The sequence below is a fragment of the Pelecanus crispus genome, chromosome 6, assembly GCF_030463565.1.
Source record: "Pelecanus crispus isolate bPelCri1 chromosome 6, bPelCri1.pri, whole genome shotgun sequence".
Classification (NCBI taxonomy): Eukaryota; Metazoa; Chordata; class Aves; order Pelecaniformes; family Pelecanidae; genus Pelecanus; species Pelecanus crispus.
In genome coordinates, this window is record NC_134648.1 from 58299346 (window position 1) to 58321055 (window position 21710).

The window sequence follows — 21710 nt, forward strand, 5'->3', positions numbered from 1 at the left end:
TTTTAAATATCAGTCAAAACACAACTTTGAGTTTGTCAATCTGTATACAACAAAGGAGGTAAAATAATCAAATAAATTAACTGGGAATGTGTAACTTTTCATTTCTTCTTAATCCTTACAAGATCTGCATTTGCCCCTTGTTCGCAACCTTTTTAAAAAGTTATTTAAATAGCATCTGCTAAGTTCCATTTGCAATTATTCTCTTTCTGTTTTAATCAATTTAGAGCTAACTTTTTTGCTAAACTCTCTCTTTTATCAACAAAGCCCTTTGGCCGTTCCCATCTTCTTGTTCTGTTGTTTCTTTTTAAAATATTCAGATTACAGTGTTTGCACTTCTGTTTGGAATATCCTCTTGCTTGATGAAGCCAGATTTTGCTGCCAACAGGACACCTTTGTGTGCCAGTGTAAAGCTGAGAGAGAATTGTTGTTACTGGGATTTGTTCTGAGGCTGCTTGGTGACTTCTGCCTCCAGAGCTGGGAAGTGGGGAAGGCAGCAAGTGGGCGAGCTTTTGCGAGAACTGCCTAGTAATAAGCATGATGAGAAATGCCCCCTTTTCCTCCTGTCCCCTATCCTCTAAAATGCTGCTTATGCAAGGTAATAACAAACTCGTTAATTTGGTTCGATGGGCAAAGGGATGTCTAATTCCACACAGATTTCAGCAGTTCAATGTGCTGAATATTGTCACAGCTGACTTGAATTCTGAGATTGTTATTTTAACCCTTTACTCATTTCTGTGCTGGGATTTTACACATTAGAAGTTAACCTAAGGGAACCAGTTGCATCTTGTCTAGTAATTTATACATATATATATATATGTATGTATGTATCCATATATGTATTTGTGAAATAAAAGACTGTCTAGGACATGGGTGGAACAACTTTTTGCAGAAGATCTGTTTAACTGATTCCAGTCCTTTCTCATTAAAATGAACAAAACAATGGGATTTGGATATCCAGAAAAATTATTTGTAATGACAAAATGTTTCAAGAACAACTCTTTTTAGCTTGTCTTGATAATTACTGTATTTTTGAAATTTGTAAAACAAATCTATGTAGAAATCTAAGTTGGAACATTATTAAAATGAGAAACTGAAATTTAGGAATTAAATAAGATGCATTATACACACATGCAGCAATACAGGCATACAGCAAGATTCCATGGTTATAGGCACTCTGCAGAGATACATATGTGCACACACCTACCTGTTCATCAGAGATATTACATTTGAATTTCATGTGATTTCCGATGTGTTCTGAAATTTTTATATTTCTGTGCTAGAAAAATACAAACAGAATGGTGTACTGCTCTCTTTTAAAAATATTTAAATAAGCCAGTGGACGTCTCCTGGGTCTTTACTTTGCAGCTTCTCTAACTGTTAAATTAACAGGGATTTTTTCAGGATGCACTTGTAGGATTTTAACACATTTCTCCCCTGGAAAAGTTATTTCATGGAAATAAAATCTGAAGATAGCTGCTGTACCTTTTTATCCGGTGCTGTGTTTTAAAGAACTTAATAGCCTCTCAGTATTTTTAATGCCTGTGATATTACACAGCTAACAAACAATTTCAGAATTCAGTTACCACAATTAGGAATTTGAAGCAGGTGGCACAATAATGGGGCTTTTTCATTTCATTTATTAGAAGGGGGAGGAAAAAGCCCAGCAACGCAGAGCTTCATTTATTTTCATCAGCTCCACAGTAAGAGCATGGCAATTTGCAACACCAGAATCATTTCAAGTACAGCTTTGCATACATCATTCATTTCTTTAGTTTTAAAAGCTTCTTATCGTTCAACCAAAATTTGAAAAGATAATTTCCTGTCTAAAGTCCAATCTGGTCTGAGCATCCTGCATGCTTTTTAACACTGTGTTGGCTTTCTTGGTAAGCAGATGGAGTGTCGATGTTACTGCTGCGTGACCCCCAGGTGAGTGTGACTTTGCCTATGTGTGCCCGTGCGTAAAACATCCGCAAGCAAGGGCTTCGCCTGATAGCCTATTTCCAGTGCAAAGTTTGCCTCGCGTTCCCATTCACTAGGAAGAGAGCTTTAATTTAATTTTGCTTCAGTCCCAAGCCTCACAGCAGAAGCAGCACGCTCCTGGCAGGAGGGTGAAGCGTTTGCAGCAACACAGCAGCGGATTTTGGTGCCGGCTCTCCGGCTGCCCCCACAGCCCTGCTGCACGGGGAGCAGCGGCTCGGCAAGGCTGCAGGCAGAGCCAAGGTGTGCACCATCTCTCTTCCTACCACTTTTTAAGTGAGTTTTCTGTCGTGTGTGTGGATGCGAGTGGTTCATGCCTCACGGTGAGCCATGCTGCTTTCTCCAGGGACTGGGGCTCCGGCTGCCGGTACCAGCAGCTCCAGATGCACTGTCGGCCCAGGAGTCACTTGGTTGGCATGTCTGTTAGCATGATGCTTTTATGCTGCTTTGAGAACAACAAAGCTTTGTTGTTCTTGTGCCAGAATAAAGGTGTCATGCACTGTGTGAACTTGCCTTGACTTCTGCATATATAGTGAGGGGTCTGGGTAATGACAAAGGAAAACACTAAGGAAATGTATTAATAGTCTGGGGCCAAGAGACATGTTTTACTGCCCGTTAGCAGGGTGCACACGTTTAAGTAAAACAGAGGCCTTGAAACTTGTCCCTGGTGCTGCTAGCAGTAGGCTTTGCACACACGGGGTGTCTCACAATTCAGAAATCAATTCAATGCTTCAACAGCAATTGCTGTCACAGAGCACGAGTGAGCTATCGCTGCCCACTGTCCGTTTGCAAACATGCAGCCCCTTCTACCCACTGGAAACTCTTGTTAGAAACTTTCCTCTGGATCACAATACAGCCAGAAACTTCGTTTGGAAGCAACTTTCTTATCTCAGCCCTTAGAAGCCCTCTCCTGCAGAGGCACAGATGACAACTCTGCACAGTTGCAGCCTTCAGAGTTATTTGTACCAGAGCCCCAGTGCGGCTCCACCAGCCCTTGCAGAAGCAGGGTGCTTCACCCCCAGTCTCAGATGCTGCAGCCCCGGGGAGCAGTTGCCCACCCATGCATCTCTTCCCTGCAGCCACCCCTCCCACTGCTGGCACTAGTATCTGCTCTTTGACATGAGCAAATAATCAATAACCTTTTGCAAAATTGTCCTTTCCTGTGCTGGACAAAACATGAAACCCCCCGATGTTTCACTTTAGATTGACACAGGCCACAGTTAACATCACCCCAGCATACTGCATGCTATTTCAGTGTAGTTCACTGTAATGCTATGGGTAACGGTTGGATTACACTAAAATGTGAAGTGCAGTTATGAAACTCAGATAACTAGCTCAGTCCATTTACATTAAGGTATTTCTGAATACTTTATACGCTGAATAGCCTGAATAAACTGAATTAACCTGAAGACAGCAAACCACACCACTCTCTTTCATTGTAAACCCTCTCACTCTGTGTACACCCCACACAAAGGGGTAGGTAGGAGCCTCAGGTAGGGAGAGATACTGTAGAGGGTGAAGAAGAATTGTCCAGTGAGTGGGGCACTGTCACAAAAGGAATGGACACTACAGACTTGAGCCCCAACCTGAAGGAGGACCCCAGGCCTCATTTCATTCCCCATGTATAAAATGGAGATGATTTTATCTGTCGTCTAATGATATGATTTCTGAGTATTATTGAAATACGGGGATATGTGTCTAAGATAGATGAATGGACAGATGGTTTACAGTCTCATCCTGCCACCTGCAGCAGAACACAGCTAAGCCTACTACAACTGTGTTGAATTATTTGCGAAGTATAGAAACTGCTGGTCCAATAAACCCCCAGTGAAAAATGCACTGATACCAGTAATGAAGGTAGCTCACGCATTTGCTCAACAGTTCATATTTCCAAGTAGCTAACAATTACTTCGAAAAGCTGTAACTATGTTCATTTTTTGGTAAATAAAAACTTAAAACCCTGATATGCTCTATGCCACTGGTCTCCTCCAAACCCTGGTTGCCTTGGTAAGAAAAGAACAGACATCAGGACTGTACGTTGTGACATGGAGTACACCTGCTGGACATTGAATTGACTTGCTGAGATTGCTTTAGAAAGGGAAGCATTGATTAGAGCTTAGTTTGTCCCCAGAACAGAACTGTCAGCTTTTCTTTCTGCACTTTTCATTCTTTATGACACCCTAAATTAGCTATTTATACCTGGATTCTGCAATGATCTGTCTGACAACAGCATCAGCAGGGAGTCCCATGAAGTCTACAATGGTTCTTACTGACTTATACGTTTGGGTTTTATAGTATTATATATAGTGCTTATAATGGTTTCCTAGATAAGCTATAAAATTTGGTCAGATGAAGTTGACCCTAATGTTATTCAAAATTAGCTTTTTAAGGAGAAAGTTTTCCCTAAAATTACTGATCACCATGTTTTACCAAAGAATTACTCCTTTTCATTATTCTAAAATTAAGTTTACCTTTAATCTTTTGAAAAAAAGAAGTCTTGGGAAGACACAGTTCTACCTCCTTTGAATAATGTCTCTTCAGAACAAGTAAGCCTATACGTGCTTTGTGCTAAGCCAAAACTTTGATACTTCCTTATATGAATCAGTAGACAAGCAACACTTGTCGTTAAGGGTAGACAAGCTGCTCTATAACCACACCTTTATCTTTTAAAGAAATTTTACTGGAATGATAGAAGACTTTAATTGCTTTTATGAACAATGAAGCATTTCCTTATCAACCAGGGATACCAGAGACTTTCAGCTGTTTTGCTAGGTTAGTGCAAAACATTGTTGCTTCATATATACTTTTTATAAAGCCTTGCAATTGCTTCCAGTGCATCAGTGATGAGCTAAATGTTGGTATTAACATTGTTTACTTTTGTTAGATGGTTTGTTGGGTTGCTAGAACTAGGAATGCAATTTCTGGCTATTTTTCTGTTGTTATTCTTTCCCCTCAAAATTTAGGAAGAGGAATGTTGTTACAGCCTCAAATTTATCAGTGAAAGCTGATGCATGTTGATGCCATGCAAAGGGGCTGATTTTATTTAGGCATTCAGAAATTGACATCTAACTAAATTTTGATATGAAATGTTAAAACCAGTGGGTGACAGACTGTCTGTAGGCGTGTCCCCTGAGGTGCTCCCTATTTTATTTGTTAATGATCTTTCTTCCTTTCCCATGCTAAGCCAAGCTCTACCCACTACTGCTATAGCACCATTATTCAGCATTTAATTTGCTCACAATCTTTTAAAACAAAAAACCCACTCACACTATACTTAGTTATTGGCTCATTTAAGCCCTCAATGGTTAGACCTCTGCTTCTGTGTATAGATACTTATCTTGTCCTATTTCAGATACTGAAGTATTGTTTTGCAGTCACAAGCCTCTAGCACTGACAAAAGTGAGGTGATCTGGGATAAATTAACACGAACTATTATGACAAAAATTTGCAGGGGGTCAAAGACTGAGATCTGATGTTAATCACTGCATGTAGAAAAGCATGTCTGTGCAAAGACGTGAGTTAAGAGCAGATGTTCAGCCTAAACACTAAATTTGAAACTCTGACTTTTTGGAATTTACCATTATTTTCTTTCTTTTTTCCCCACCCCTCTTCTCTATTAAATCAATGTTGAGAGACCACTTCAGTCTGACTTTAAATGATTAGAAATGTTCATCACCTTCAGTTCTGTTTGCAGTAATCACTAAACAGACATTTTATGGCTTTTTTTTGGTAGCCGCTAATATCATATAAGAAAAAGGACTAGAGAAATGCATTAACAAGTACATGTAGTAGTTTGTTTCAGGCTATGCCACTGGATGGCTCAATGTGTCATAAAAGAAATCTTTGTTAGCAGTATAAGTTAATTTCAGTTTGTAAGAAAACTGTTCCTCAAGGAGGATCTGAACATATTCTGCTATAGATATGAAGATCAGAGTGGCTGTGATGGTCATGTTACTGAGAACTGTGAAGTTTTCTCTGACTACAATTCTGTAACACCACTTTCAAAGATTCCTGTAAAAGAAGGAAATACATTCTTCTATGTGGACAGCAGAAATGGCTTTGGGCAGCAGTTTGCTTCTTGATACTAAGAAATCAAGAACAATAAGGAAACACTAACTTGGTCATTGCCAACTCAAAATTTGCCTGCTCATTGACTTCTTAAGAAATAGCTACATGTTTTTGTGGCTACTCCTTACCATTGGCTTAAACAGAACAGGACCAAGGTAGGTGTACACTGGAGCATGTGTCTCTGTGTGAAATTAAACCTGAAAGTAGGTAGATGCTTCAGAATAGTTCCCTGCTTAGATAAGCTTGAACCCTTTCCTATTCAGTCTGCAATGATGATGCAAAAACTGATAGGGCTGTTGTCTGTACTCCTTTTTCAGTACGAGTTGCATCGAGACAACCAAACTATTTGCAGTTGCTTACATAAGTTGGCAACCATTGGTTTCTTAGCAGCCTTGATCCAGGTCAATAGTTCAAATTCAACCTATGATTAGAAAGGAAAACTATCCACGCTCCAGGTCCCTGAGCTGTCCAGTCCTATGTGTTTTGGATAGTAATGATGACAGTAAAAAGCAACCAAGCTTCACCCCCTCCTGTTCTCCCCGGTGGACCTTGAAAAACATGGTGCAGCTTGTTAATAATGCAGCCCTTTATTTAAGATGTAGTTATGTGTACCAAGCTGAAATTTCTACCTGCTCATTGAATGGTGACAGAGCAAATCATCTGCATTATAAATATGCTTTTGAAGTTGCTCTGTTTTGTGTTGATTACTGTGTTGGATTCTGAGTCATAAAGGTTATAAAACACATACAATAGACTGTATTCTGCCACAGAGGTGGCATAGTTCAGCATGACTGAGTCACTGCTCTGATGAGAGGCAGCACTGAAATTTTATACAGGGTATTGCAAGTCAAGCCTGAAGTGCATTGGCAGAGCTGCACAGTAGCAAGGCAAAAAGCTGCTCAGTACATACCTGATTTTACTTGTACAATTCACTTTTTTCCAGATACACATCTTCATCATATAACCCTCTAAACTACATATTGGGTGCAAGTGTCCCAGGATCATTTCATGCAGTGAAAAGGGAACAAGTAAAATTCTGAACAATTGCAAATGGTCAACTTGGCAGGTGCCAAGCGTAGCATGTGTGGCCATGCTAAAAAAATTTGGCTGGAAACTTGAAGCTGGCAAGTATCTTCTACCTGCTGCCTTTTCTGCTTCAGTTTCCCTCCTTCCTCAGCTGGAAAATGCTTACTTGCTAGAATAGTGGAAGACCTTTGGAACAGATATGTCTTCTTTTTCCTCCTCCTCCTTCCCCTGCTTGTCCTTTTCTAATCAGTGCTGATTTGAAAAGGCTTTCTAGTTGGCCAGGTCTTCTCTCTGGTAACTCCAGCTCTGTTCTCCTTGCCGTGTTCTGTCTGGACTCTCTGCCCTCTGTCTGCTTTACCTGCTTCCGAACAACTTTTGTGCCCAGAAACACCAGGTGCAATTCTTTTCTCCCTGCCACCAGACCAAACCCCTCAGCTGCCCACTCCTACCTGCTGTCATCTCTGCCACTCATCTGTTAAATCCCCAGGCTTCCTTTATTCCTAGGCAAATGTCCCTTCTGGTTCTTTCTTGGAACGTCCTCTATGGGTTTTGTGAGTGCTTCTGTCTGTATATTTTTCATGATGGTTTTGACTCCTTTTGTGTTATTTCCTCTGTTGGTATACAGTAGGAAGCAAGACTATTTTAATGTTCTGACTACTGTGTTTATCAGTATCATGAAGGTTTTAGCAGCTTATTATTGATGTGAGATAGAAATTCCCAATGAATCGAAGTTGAATTAAACACTATTAGCTTACACCTTTACTGATTCATATTCACTCCAGGCTCACATTGCCTTGGTAAAAATGACCACATTAGGGCAGACAGGATGATTTTTATTATGCTATGTTGTTAATTTGAAAAAAACTTCACCTAAAAATGGTGTTTTGCAAGGAACTTTTCACATGTTTTATAATAACCTGCATCCCTTATCTTTTGCTTGGCTTTCCATTGGGGAAAAATAAATCAACAGCCTTGAGGCTATGAGTTAAATACATCCATACGTCCTTGCTGTCTTTTATGCTTTCTATCTTTTGAAGTTTTGGTAACTAAAGATTATTATACCTAATAAATTACGATCTTGATAACTAATAAACATTCCACTATTTCTACCCAAGTATAGCCTACCTGTTAGGTGAATTAATTGTTCACAAATTCTGGCTTATTTGAAAGACCAGGTACAAACGTTGTTCAGGATATCCCTGTGATATACTTCTTCCTTCCACGCACTTTTATCATTCTAGGATGATATAACAGATTTAGTATTTCCTTCCAACAGAAGCTCTGGCAATCTAGAGATGTGACAAACAAAATTTTCAGGAAAGGTTATGTATCTTATTTGCCCAACTGCATACAGAAATGGCAAACTCCCATGCATCTGAATTCCTCTTTCAATTCTTTTCATAAGAGAAAATTTTCTTGCACCTTGTTCTGAGCATTCCCAAATGTAGCCTTTCCCTTTTCCCCATGACACATAGAGTGGTCACTAAATAATTGCATTTTGAGCTTAATCTACACTACAGCACAAAGATATCAGTACTGAAGTGGAGGAAAGTGTATCTTTAACTGGTTATATAGGATATATTTTTGTATTAGGGTTTTTTTTTTTTTTTTTTTCTTTCTGGAACGGGTGTGTGTGGTTTTTGGAGCCTGGGGTATGTGTGCTGGTCCTCTGTGCTGAGTACTATGGCATGGTACCTTGCTTAAGAATTAGAGGCAATGTAGCATCTATGTTGAATAGACATGCAGTGATTGCTGACTACAGAGAAGGAGCTTTTCATCCCAGAACAAATGCTTGAATAACAGTTTATACAAGCAGGAGAGAGAGAGATGGCGTGTGCACTTTGAGCTAGTTCAGCGCTCTCTGCATGCACGGTTGGGCAAACGGGACTGATGATTTCATGCCTGGGCCAGGCAGACCCACCCCTCTACTTAGAAGGCTGTCTCATGCACAAACCATGTAAATCCAAGTAAACAGCAAACGTTTTCTACTTTAAAGAAACAACTTTCTAAAAAGGCTAAGACACCTGATCAGGCAATCTAGTCCTTTTAAAATTAGTTGTACCCTCTTGAGTTTTCTGAACTAGAAATGCAGGCAAAGCAGGCTCTATTTTGGGGCTCTGCAGATAAATTATGTATTAAAAATATGCTATTACTTTAATGATCATTCTCAAAAGACTCTTTGAAAATGAAGGAAAAGCAAAGTTTACATTGGTCAAGGAGACAGGACACAATTCTAAGAAATACTCAAGAATAAGTTATACAAAATTCATGAAACTGGAAGATTTATTCTGTTCCCCATCAATTTTGGCCCAGCTCAGTTACTTTCATCAGGAGAGATGGAATGCTTTGTACTTACAGCCTTTCTAGCAGTCAATATAGTATTGACTGTATTGCAGCCAATGTAGCTAGTGTGGTGATGAGATACTGTAGTTTTCACAAGCTTTCATTAGGTTTGCTGTGAAATGCCATATTCTCATATTAGTCATCCTCCCTGCTTTATATCTCTGAAGATGCATTTCAAACTGGTTTTAAAGTACATTATTATTCAGCTGTTCACCAAAATAGACCAATATACATTATAATATGTTTACGAGGTGGCAGTCTTACAATTCAAAAATTTAAAACTTACATTCTATCTGAGATAGCTACAAAATTGTTTCAAATGGCTGTGCTTACTTTTTGGAGCAAGTAGTTCTAAATGAAAAGGTTGATGACTGCAATTTGATTATTAGCAAGTAAAAGAACACAGATAAAAATATTGCAGTCAGTATGTTGATATTCCATGGAGAATGAAAAATGTTTAGTGGACAGTTTAGAATATTGTCAGTATATGGTGTCATAAAAACTGCTGAACTTGCTTCTTTATTTATATCATTGAGGTAGGTTTAATACCATTTAAATATCATCAAAGCCATATCTTTACTGAAAAAATTAGCTGTTTCAACAATAGCTAGTAAACACTTTCTTCCTAGCATGTTTCAATTGAATATGACCTATAGGCAACTGGGAGGGACAAAGCTTGGCATCTCCTGTCAAAAAGCAGCCAGTCTGCAGGGAATGCAGAACTCATCGCCTCCACCATGAGATATGCACAGTTGTCTTTCATATTTGTGGACGGAGCCGGATTCAAGTCTGTGAAGGGAAAGTAAGAGGCGGTGGCACAAAAGGGAAAGGAAGAAATTTAACCTATTCCCCAAGAATAAATCATAAAACAGGGAGCCCATCAGATTCTTTACATCTTCTCTCAGTGCCCTGATGAGTTCACTGTGGCAGAGGACAAAGCTGATTAATCATGTTTTCTTAGTTGCTACTACTACATTAATTAATTCAATGCTTTCAACAGATGTCTGCATGAAAATACGGCAACTCAACTAGAAAAAACAGATCTTATAAACAGAGGTCTTAGGAGCTGAGATAATACTCAAGTAAAACAGTAGTTCTCTGAATAACAGGGCCAGTACCAGTGATATGGAAAATAAGCAAATGAGACCCTGAGGACAGAATGAAGACGGAGAAAAGAAGCACAGTTACAGTGCGTCTCATCAGGCCGAGGGTGGAAAAGTGCTGAGATTGTGTGTGAAGCTACATGTGTGTTTCTGTAACTTCTTAAAAGCCTTGCATATCTCTCCAGTGAATAATGTGTTTGCAGCTTTCCTCACCCACCATTGGAAAGGAAGAAATTAATTATTAATTTGCCATCAGACAAGAGATTGTCTTAAGTTATCCAAACACATTTAGATCAAGTTATTCTAGTGGAATACCTGTCTAGAAATATTCAAACAAGTGGCTTTTAAAGCAAAGAGCACTGGCCATATAAAAGATGCCTGAATTAATGACATTGCACGCTGAAAATGCAGCACTGTCAGTGGTATTGCAAACATCCCCTATCCTCACCTGCCTCCTCATAACGAGGAGGACACTCTCCTGCCTCCTGTCCATTCATCCTGAGCTTGTACTGCTGCCAGCACGTGTGACAACTGTTGCCAATTGTGACAGTTGTTTTTGTGAAGGAGGACATCTGTCTACATAAAATCAGGCTGGGGTCTGCAAACTCATTCACAGAGGCCATGAAATAGTCATCAGATGGTAAAAATTACCCTCTTGGATAAAAGACAAACTAGGGTCCCAAAAATGAGAGTGATCGTATCCATCTAACACTCAGCTGAGCCAGGCTGAAGTTTGTATTACATGTGTTCGGGGAAACCCTTGTAATTGCTGACTGATGAGTCTCCATCTAAAGAGCCTTCCACCTCTACATGCATCTCAAACGTTTCGAAGTGTTAACATAAAAAATATGCTCCACACTATACACGAAGAAGCAGGACATGAAACTTTTGAAAAAGATACCAATATGTACTATGGATGTTCCATCATGAGCTGTTTGCAAACGCTAATCAAATGGCCCACTAGTTTTGCGGCTTTCCATAGATGGGATTGTCTCAGACGAGTTTCAGCATGAGCCCAACTCTCTCCCTGGCATCCCATTTCTCTGCTGATTGTTTCTCTAAATCTTTTGCTGTAAGCCCAAAAGCAAAAAAGTCCTCCATACAGTTGGTCCCAATTAAGCAAATTAAAGCTATATATTTTTAACCAAAAATAAAAATTACATGGACAACATTTAAGCATTTAAAGGACAAGAAGAATGAGTATATTATTCAGTGAATGGGCAGGCAGTTATATTAACTCTTGACATTCTACCTGATGCAACATATTTGCAGGGTAAATGCATTAGCAGTTCAGTGTTTCTTTAATTTTTGCATAAAAGCATTAATTTTTTTTTGTCAGATCACATTTTGTAACACAATATCAATCTTGCCATATCCATGTTCTAGACAGGCTGTAGGGATTCTGCTGTAATTATGTAAAAAAATGAAATATTTCAAAATCTGATTGACAGCTTGATTACAATAATGCATGTGATTAAATTCAGGGTGTGCTGGTGTAACGAAGGAGGGAACGTCAGTGGTAATTAACTGTATTTTTGTTAAATTTTGTTGAGCATTTCTTGCTCTTAGGATGGAGTATATTGAAACTAATGAGACACCTAGTGGTAGCATTTTTTTAGAGTTCCTTAGTGCCATTTGGGACTTGGAGAAAACCAGTTCTTATGCAAATCATATATTTTGTTACATGTCATGTAAATTTTATGTAGATTAGCATGGTCACGAACACCAAAACTGTGCGGTAGAGCAGCATGATGGGCAGGATCCCATGCTATGCTCCGGTACAGAAGAGCAGCAGTAAGTATTTTCTTCTCCAGACAGCTAGTTCTGGATAATAAAACTTGCCAGAAGAGAGAAAAGTGTGGATTATAATGAAATGCAATGGTTTATTTTTAATTTTCATTGTATGATATCTTCTCCTGAGGAAACAGTCAAGGACTTCTGCCCCTTCTACTTCCTCAAAGAAAGTTTGTATGAGACAATTAATCCACCAAATACCTATTTATATGAACACGGATTAACTTTTGGTATGAAAAAGGATGCAATGGATGCTGCTTTTCATTAGGTTTTTTTTTTTCCCTGAACAATAACCTGCTTGAATAAAAAGTGCTGTGTCCAATCTCATAAAAGATCTTAGGTATTTAGGGTGTTGTTTGGAAAGAAAATAAAATTTTACCTATATGATAAATTTTCAGTGCTCTCTCTCTGCAGTTCTGCTTTTCCTCCAAGCGTTAGTCAAACTGCTGGATAAAAGTAGACATGGGAATCTGTTATTTCACAGATTCAAGTAATTCAAGGTGCTTTGCCACACAATATAATAGACTCAAAACTGTGTTACTTCACTGGTCTGCTGGTATCTGCTAACCTTGATATTCTGCCTGTCCATCTCTTCCACAAATTTTATTGTCCTCTTGTCACGGTTAACCCCAGTTGGCAACTAAGGACCACACAGCCACTTGCTCACCCTCCCCCTGCCCCTGGTGGGATGGGGGAGAGAATAAAAAAAAAAAAAGTAAAACCCATGGGTTGAGATAAAGACAGTTTAATAAGACAGGAAGGAATTAAGAGGAAATAATAATAATAATAATAATAATAATAATAGAATATACAAAGCAAGTGATGCACAATGCAATTGCTCACCACCCACCGACCGATACCCAGACAGTTCCTGAGCAGCGATTGCTGCACCCCAGCCAACTCCCCCAGTTTATATACTGGGCATGATGTCATATGGTATGGAATAGCCCTTTGGCCCATTTGGGTCAGCTGTCCTGGCTGTGCCCCCTCCCAGCTTCTTGTGCACCTGGCAGAGCATGGGAAGCTGAAAAGTCCTTGACTAGTGTAAGCACCGCTTAGCAACAACTAAAACATGAGTGTGTTATCAACATTATTCTCATACTAAATCCAAAACACAGCACTATGGCAGCTACTAGGAAGAAAAGTAACTCTATCCCAGCCGAAACCAGGACACTTCTTGAATGTCTTCCTTACAACCAGAACACCCATTCCAGGCCAATACTCTTCCCCTGACCCAGATTTTATTCCCTTTTAAAATCCTGTAACTGCTGACTTGTGAGAAACCAGGTTACCTATATTCATTCTATTTTTGGGAGTGAGGGCACAGGGTAGAACAACTAACAGAAAGCTTTGGAATTTATTTGGTGTTTACTGACTGTAATCTCTTTCAACAAATGTTATATTTTCCTCTGTATCTGGGTAACACTCAGTAAACTTTGCTTGCTAGCAAGATATAGATGGTAAAAATAATAAAATGCAACATAATATAATAAAGTGAAATATAAATATATAAAGCTGACATCCTCATTTATTTTCTGTGAAAGGAAACCCCAAAGAGATTGCTAGAGAAAGTAACAAATACATGGTGATTCTTTATTTTTCCCACCACATAAATACAGTTTCAGAAAGTGGGAGGAAAGATGGGGTTTTTTGCTATTTACCAGCAACAGAGTTAATACTGCATTGATTAAAAATCCACTGTGGAAAACCTACAACAGCCTGGTGACCTTGGAAGCGATGGTGACACGTTTTAGCAGTGGGAAATATGGAATTGTAGATACGGAGTAACTATACAAGGTCTTGCAAAGGATGGAGCTCTGCCTGTTTGTATCAAAAGGGTATTTAAATATATATAACCTCATTCTTCCTTGCACTTTGATAGAGCCTAATCACCTTAAGAAATCACTATTTGATCAGTATTGCCAAGGGTACAATCACCTCATTCAAGAGATCTGTATCCTGTGAGCTACAGAAGATAGTAAATAAGTTTATAGATTCCTGGTTTCTTATTTAAATAGTGTGTAGTGAGAACACCACTACTATTTAGCAGAGAAGTGTTTGGAGGTATGCTAATGACCACAAGAAAATTTCAAACCTCCATAAAGTGCTTTAATCACCAGCTGGAGATCAAAAACCACCGTGTGATTTTATACATCATGGGCAGCTTCCAGAACTGCCTTACATGGAAAGAGATCAATGGTAAAATTGGTAGATACAGCAAAGCTTTTGCAATAAAAGCATTTTATGTATCTTGTTCAAAGCATTTAAGTGCCTTTTAGATCACTGATTGAACCATAGACATTATAAAGTGGAACCTTTTAATACCAAAATAAATTTGCAGAGTAAAATTCCATTATAGGAAAAAGCATTGCACTGCAACAGGACAGATAATAATTCTTTCACATGTAATGGGATATATGAAATGTTTGATGATAAACAGAAGTTCTTTGTATCATTATAGTAGACTCCATGTACTGTTTGTGTGCATGTGAATGTATCCACAGTGTAGGATATACAGTGCTCGCCAGATAAAATGTATGCATACCTATAAATATAGCTTCTAACTAAGATGGGTGAAGCCACTTCATATCCAAGTCAGTCCAGTCATTTGTTTTTAAGTAGAAAAAACTGCCCATGCATATGAGTTTGGACCTTGACCAAAGAAAACATACAAACCCTTTAGAAACTCATGAAAGTCCTTTAATTTGGATTAATTTAATGCACTTCAAACAAACTCTAGTCTTAGAAGCTTCAAGTTATTTAAAACGATTCCCTTTAACAGCTTCAAATCACATGCCTGTTAGCATCACAAAACTTCCAGAAAAAGTGAAACTTCCAATGGATCTGACCCTGCAGCTTTTCTTCCACAGCATTTTCATTAAGTCTTCTAATGCTCCATCCCCTTTCCATTAACTTATTGGGTACTCTGTATTTGGACCTCTTCTTTCCCATATTCTGTTCCTTCATCTATTTAACTGCTTAACTTGGGGAATGACACAGGATATTTTCAAAGAGCTGCAAGATTTACAAAGACCTTTTCTGCCTCTGCATCTTAATTTTGAATTTAATGTTTTGAACAGTACAATTAATAATGGTTTTGTAATTCATAATATAGAAAAAGGACTCAAGAAATCCAGGTCTTTGACATTTATTACAAATTTCCTTTGTCACATCAAGCTAAACATTCACTCAGCATCTGTGACTGATTCATCATTTGTAAAAAGGGGTAAATATTTATTTGCTGAAGTGATTTTTTTATTAAGTTCTTTAAGAACTTGATCCTATTATGAAACAATCTTGCACCTTCGTTTGGTGAGGAGAACTTAGGTGACAGCATTATCTCATGTGTAATTTTCTAGACAGACTTGTAATAACTTTATTGAGCAAAAAATTTGTCTCATCAAATGGATTGAATATTCAATATAATAGTCGATTCTCTCTGGTTTCTTATTCACTACATTCTGAAGGAATTAATAAACAAAAATTCAAATTCCTATCTAATCAAATACAAAAATCAGTCTAACTTGTAAAAACACCTGGAAAGATCTTAAACATGTGGCAAAACCAATTTTGTTCCTAGCTGGCTTTTAATAGCACTCAAGACACAATAGGATGTTGTACTGGTCTCCTAAAATACACACAAGCTCTGAGGTTACCAGGCAGATAATTTTAAATACTCTAAGAATGTATATTAATGGATGAACAAAGACAACTCCGGAGCACCACACTGCTATTCTTAGAGAATAGCGATTACCCTTTTAAAGTTTAATAAAAGTACATTAGAGGAAAAAACCCACACCCTTCATTTAATTTATACACATCTTTCCACTGAGGAAAATAGTGTGAAATGTGAATGAGAGGAAAAAAAGAAAGCAAGGTTGCAGTAACAACATTTTTTCCCTAGTGTCAGTATACTCGCACTGCAGGATAACACATAGCTAGGATGGGAAGCATAATTCTTTGTACACCACAGTAGGCACACTGTGGGCGGATGGTAACACAAGGCTACTGAGTCAAGAACTGCTGTTCCTTCTCAAACTGTTTAAGGCCTCTGACCAGCAGGTTTTTAGCAAAACTTTTTTGGTCTAGCACTTCAAGATGACTGTAATTTGAAGCAAATACTGCGGTGAATTTTAGGAACAGTAATCTCTAATCTCTACTCCTGTCTGTGCTCCTCAAACCCCAGTTAGGACAGCTGAGTATAGTGCATATGTACTCTTTCATCGAGCATCTGTGGTGAGACAGTCCCCCCATTGATTCTGGAATTGTCTGTTGATTTTTTTTAAAACTTTTTTTTTTATTATTTTTTGCTTTTATAAAACATTGTGTGTAGTATAGCAAAGTGTTTGTGAAATGTATAAGGACTTATCTTATTTTGCAAAGTAGAAAAATAAAAGGACTGCAGAAAGGCAATACATGCTGGAGTTCTGAGCCACTTAATTCTGTAATTTTTGGAAGAGTGGAAATGTGAAGAACATCATGCAAAAATACCACTGTGGCCTTTAATAACTTTTTAAATCCAAAGGTCATTTACTCTTTCTATAAAGAAATAAACAAAAATCTTGTGAGGTTTTATGGCAATAATTTTCAAGAACAAAACTTAAGGGAAATGTTGTATTACTTCTACATTTCTAGATTGTTGCTTGCTTACTTGCATGTGGAAATGCATGTGTGCATGCTTTGCTCCGGTATTCCCTTCTGATATCTTGCAGACCTTTAGTCCATGAATCACAGCCTAAAAAACTCTATGCTAAAGCAGAAATGAGCCTAACTGAAGTATAACACACTGTCTCACTACCTGCAAACATTTGGCATTCTCTTATTTGGTATTTTTACTGGAACCCTCACATTCATGCATTCCTGTGTTGCATTCTACTCAGCTGTGTGAGAAAGCACTGAACCCACTTAAGACATTTGGGCTACATTTCTGACCTTGCCTAATAATCTCTGAAGACCTTAAGCAAATATTTTAATCAATCTATGCCTCAGTTTTCTTACTGTAGAATGAAATTGTGAGGCTAAATAATGTGGAACGTTTCACTTTTTTTTTCTTTTTTTTTTTTTTTTGGTGAGGTAGGAGGATTCAAATGTTCTTTGTGCTATTTTGAGACTTTTGAGGAACATTCTTAATATTCTCCTAGTAATGAGGATGTAACTTGCATGTCTTCTGAAACAGATGAGTACACGTAGCTCTCCTGAAAGAACACCCATTTGTGAAATGGCTATTCTCCATTTACTCTGCAGGTTCACCAGTCTTCTGAAAACTTTTAAGGTTAATCAATCTAGGTTATTTTATGAGATGCTGGTTTAGAAGAGTTTATACTGCAGTTTGATCACTGTCTCTTCAGTTGTTCTTGTCAAGCCATATTCAAAATGTGATACTTTTTATCCCATTGCTAAATTAAAAGTATCTAACTGCCTATATACTACAGTACAGTATATAATGAGTATTTACTTCTATATAAAAGTAGCATTTGAACTCTTTTTAACAGCTGCATCTGTAGTGCACACACAGATTGGATTACCCATTGCATTTCAGATTAGAGATCTTTTAAGGAAAAGATATGAAGTCCTCTCTCTGGAGAAGAATCAAACACAATTATCAAAATAATTCTTAAAGCATGTTTGAAAGTTGCAGTCAGCACATTTCAAGAATGCTCTTACTACACATTACAGTGAAGGATGATAATGAGAAACCCATCCTATGCTTTTGATTGTTTGGTCAATACTTGCTTTTCTGAGAGCCAGCCAAACAACTGACAGTATTTAGGGAACATCCGAGAAAAGTTGTGGCCACTTCGGATTTGGTTAATACTTGAACAATCTCCAGCTGTAGTGGTATTAAAGCAAATGCATCCAGGTTGGCTAAACAAAAATCCAGCCCTTTAGTGTATGGAAACATAATACATGAAAGTCTCTGCCCTGATGGTTTATTGGCAGAATCTCATGTTTTTGTTAATAAGAAGTAGGATTGGTATATTGAAACTGTGCCTTTTGCTTAAAACTGAACTGATTATTCTGGCTCGATGGAGCAAAATCAGAGGCACAATGAGGTCTGGGTTTCTCCCTGCATGCAAGGAAGAGAACATTTTTTGGCCAAACTTTTAGCTGGGATAGCAGAATTTCCTTTAGATCTCTATGGCCTCATTGTTAAGACTGTTTTCAGACTGACATCCTAAAGATTAGCTTTTCACTAAAGGAATGAATGGAATATCTATTAAATTTTTCATTTTATTTTCTATATCAGCATCTTAAAATGTTTTCATGATCCCAGTAATCTGATATTAAAAAGAATAGTATATTAAAAAGAATAATATTAAAGAGCAAGTGAAATGCTATCATGTGTGGTAGTGTCCTCCACTTCTTTCAAACAATCTTTTGGTCTTTCCTATGAGCAGTAATACCCTATAACATTCAGAACAGCTCAGATTCTTGAACGCCTGCAGGATTCCTAGTATACATTTCTATTATTCCTAATGTAGCCAAGTTTTCAAAGAAATAGTCCATATAAGTACTACCATGACGAACATACTATGGAACGCTAGTTCTTAGTTTGTTTTAAGCTATTTAGTACTCCTAAAATTGCAGCATGTAAAGATGATGGCCATGAAAACCAGCTGGGTTAGCTCAGTTGGTTAGAGCATGGTGCTAATAATGCCAAGTTCACAGGTTCAATCCCTGCTTACTGGGGGGGGTTGGGCTCGATGATCTCTCAAGGTCCCTTCCAACCCAAAGCATTCTACGAAAACATAATGCTTTTTTTAAAGGTTTAAAACCCCCAGCAAATTAACAACACAAACTCATTATCCTTTTATTTTCCTGCCTCATCCCCTAAATCCCCTGTTTTGACATGTCTTTAATCTTCCATGCCTGTCTCCCACTTCACAGCTCTGCAGAAGCAAGTGTGGGTGTGCACGCGATGTACCTGACAACAAAAGAAGGAGATGTAGTGATACCGGATGACAGATGGATCAGACCTGCTAGATGAACCAACGCTGTATGATTTGACTGGGACCTGAAGAAAAGGAGATTGGGATGGGGAGGAAAGACAATCAGAAGAGGAAAAACTCAGAATTCATGCTGACCCTTTGAAGGCATGGGTTCTTTTTCATAAAACTTTGCAATTATTATTAATTTTGCAAAACATTCTTGTGCACTCAAAACAGTGTCACAGAACCCGTTAAAAAAATCAGTCAGGACTAAGTAAACACAGGCTTTGTCAAAGCGTAGATAAAAAGCTCCTTCAGAGTAGGGTGAAGCTCCATCGCACAACTGTGCCAGGCCGTAGTGGGTAAAATCAGAAAGGGTCTGACAGGGAAGTAGTAAGTAGGTAAAATCATGAGGTATGTAACGGTATGTAATGAGGTAACGTGTAAGTGCAGGCTCTGATGGGTCAGTTTTGGCCTGGGCATCAGTCACACAAGATGGCGAACTGCTGCATTACCTTGTTCGCCGGACACCCGTCGGCCTGTGTCTTGCCCTGTTTCCCAGACAGGGGTTATCGCCACACGGCATCAGCCTGACAAAGGCCGTTCCCAAACTTATTTTGGCTTAAAACGCTGAGATTTCGTACAGCTACCCTCTAAAATACTTCAGCTCTCGGCCCATCGCGAGCGCGGTGCCTGCTGGGAAGTGTAGTCACTGACCTCCGCGGGCTGTTGCCCGCGGAGGTCAGTGACTACACTTCCCAGCAGGCACCGCGCCAGAGGCGGGGCGAGGGCGGGCGGCCGTGGCTCGGCGGACCAATGGGCGCGGGCGATGGTGGGAGGTGAGCGCTGGGGCGGGCCGGCCGCCTGAGGGCCCCTCGCAGTGCGGGAATTTCGGACGGGGCGGAAAGAGCGGCGGCCGGGCCTGGGCGCGGAAGAGGTATTTGAAGCCGGCGTCTGCTTTTGGGGTGTAGTTTTCTTTTTTTAGGGGGCGAGTTTTGGGGCGCTGTTTCGCCTCTCCTTCGGCCTGCCGTGCCTCCCCGGCTCTTCTGGCAGCTTGCGGCCGGTTTTCCCGCTTCCCTCGCTAAGGAGGCGGGTGCTACCGCCGGGGCCCGCTCGGGCCCTGTTCCTCCCAATCGTCTGCTACCGGGGGTAAGGAAGGTACCTTCCCTGCTCCCCCCGCCGTCCCAGCCCGTGGCACCGGAGGCATCTTCCTGGGTCAGCAGGGAGGGAGAGAATGTAGTTGGACTGGATGATCTTACAGGTCTTTTTCAACCTAAACGATTCTATGATTCTGTGAATGGGGACAGGTGGGTAAGGGCTCCCTCAGTTTCACCCTAGGGGTCTGCTGCACCCCGCTTCCCTCGCCTTCATGGGCTGCTGGCTCTAAAGCTGTCTGTGATGGCAACGGCCTAGGTTGCTTTCCTTCGTGTTAGGGGTTGGTTTGGGGTTTTTTTTAGCATTAAGGCGAGGTGGGGGAGGGGGAGTAAAAGCTATGCTTAGTGCCACTTAGAGGTTTGTAACCTTCGAACATCCCGATGTGGCAAATAAACAAAATATCACCTTGGTTGGGAGGCATTCTTGACTTTTGCTTTAAAGTAAACATAGTATTTTTTTTTTAAATACGAACCTACAAATCACAAATAAAAATCTGCAATTTTAGGATTAGGAGAGGCCTGTTGTGTAAGAACTGGGCTAAGCTGTTTTCTGTCTGTTAGTGGTTGTGTTTTTTCTTCACTTCCTGTTTTTCGCCATTTGCCATTTTTTTAAGACTTACACAGTTGCAGGCAGGGTGAACCCTATTGTTTTCTTTCGTTTTCAATTTGTGCGTAAAGCTTTTATTAATTCATAGGGAATCCTGTATCTGTAGGAATAAGCTGCCCACTTAATTCTTGGGGATAGTCGCCAAATGAGGTAGGATTCCTAATGAATTTCAGAGCTGTTGATTTTTGTATAGTGTGCCAAACTATCCAAAAACCTTTGAGTGTCTCATATGCACAGGTACTTGCTGTTGGTTTGGTGGTGAGGTGATTTGGAGTGACAGATGATTTGGCATCTTATATAGCTTACTGTGTTCTTTATTGTAATAACTATTTGAGCGATGCTCAGGATTCTCAGGAGAACCTTAAATACTTTTCAAAAGAAGAAAACGTATTCTTGAGAAAGCATTTAAAGTTAGTTAGCAACACAGTAATTCCTCTTGTAAATGTTTCCTGTCTCTGAACAAGCTGCATTCTGAAATTTTAAAAAGTCATCTTAGTGTGTTTAACAAAAAAAGAGAAAATCCAAAACAAAGAGAAAAAAGTGTTCAGTTTGACCAGTATGGTGCTATTGTGATGAAATGCTTCTCATTAATTGTGGCCCACCAACGTACATTCACTCATTTTGTCTGAAAAGACGTTTTCTTATGTCTTGGGGAAAGAACCCTAGTGCCTCTTCCTCCATAGGTACCATTATTTGTCAGATGTCTGAA

General features: G+C 39.3%; 2 protein-coding genes across 2 annotated transcripts in view; both read left to right on the top strand.

The window, feature by feature from the left end:
* Nucleotides 1–21710, top strand: part of PAPOLA (poly(A) polymerase alpha) — a 461100-nt gene that overhangs the window by 140169 nt on the left and 299221 nt on the right. The gene's annotated exons all lie outside the window — the stretch shown is intronic.
* Nucleotides 20057–21710, top strand: part of VRK1 (VRK serine/threonine kinase 1) — a 35281-nt gene continuing 33627 nt past the window's right edge. Inside the window, 3 exon segments of the mRNA XM_075712558.1 lie at nucleotides 20057–20092; nucleotides 20095–20154; nucleotides 20156–20177. Coding sequence (XP_075568673.1) covers nucleotides 20057–20092; nucleotides 20095–20154; nucleotides 20156–20177 — 118 coding nt within the window.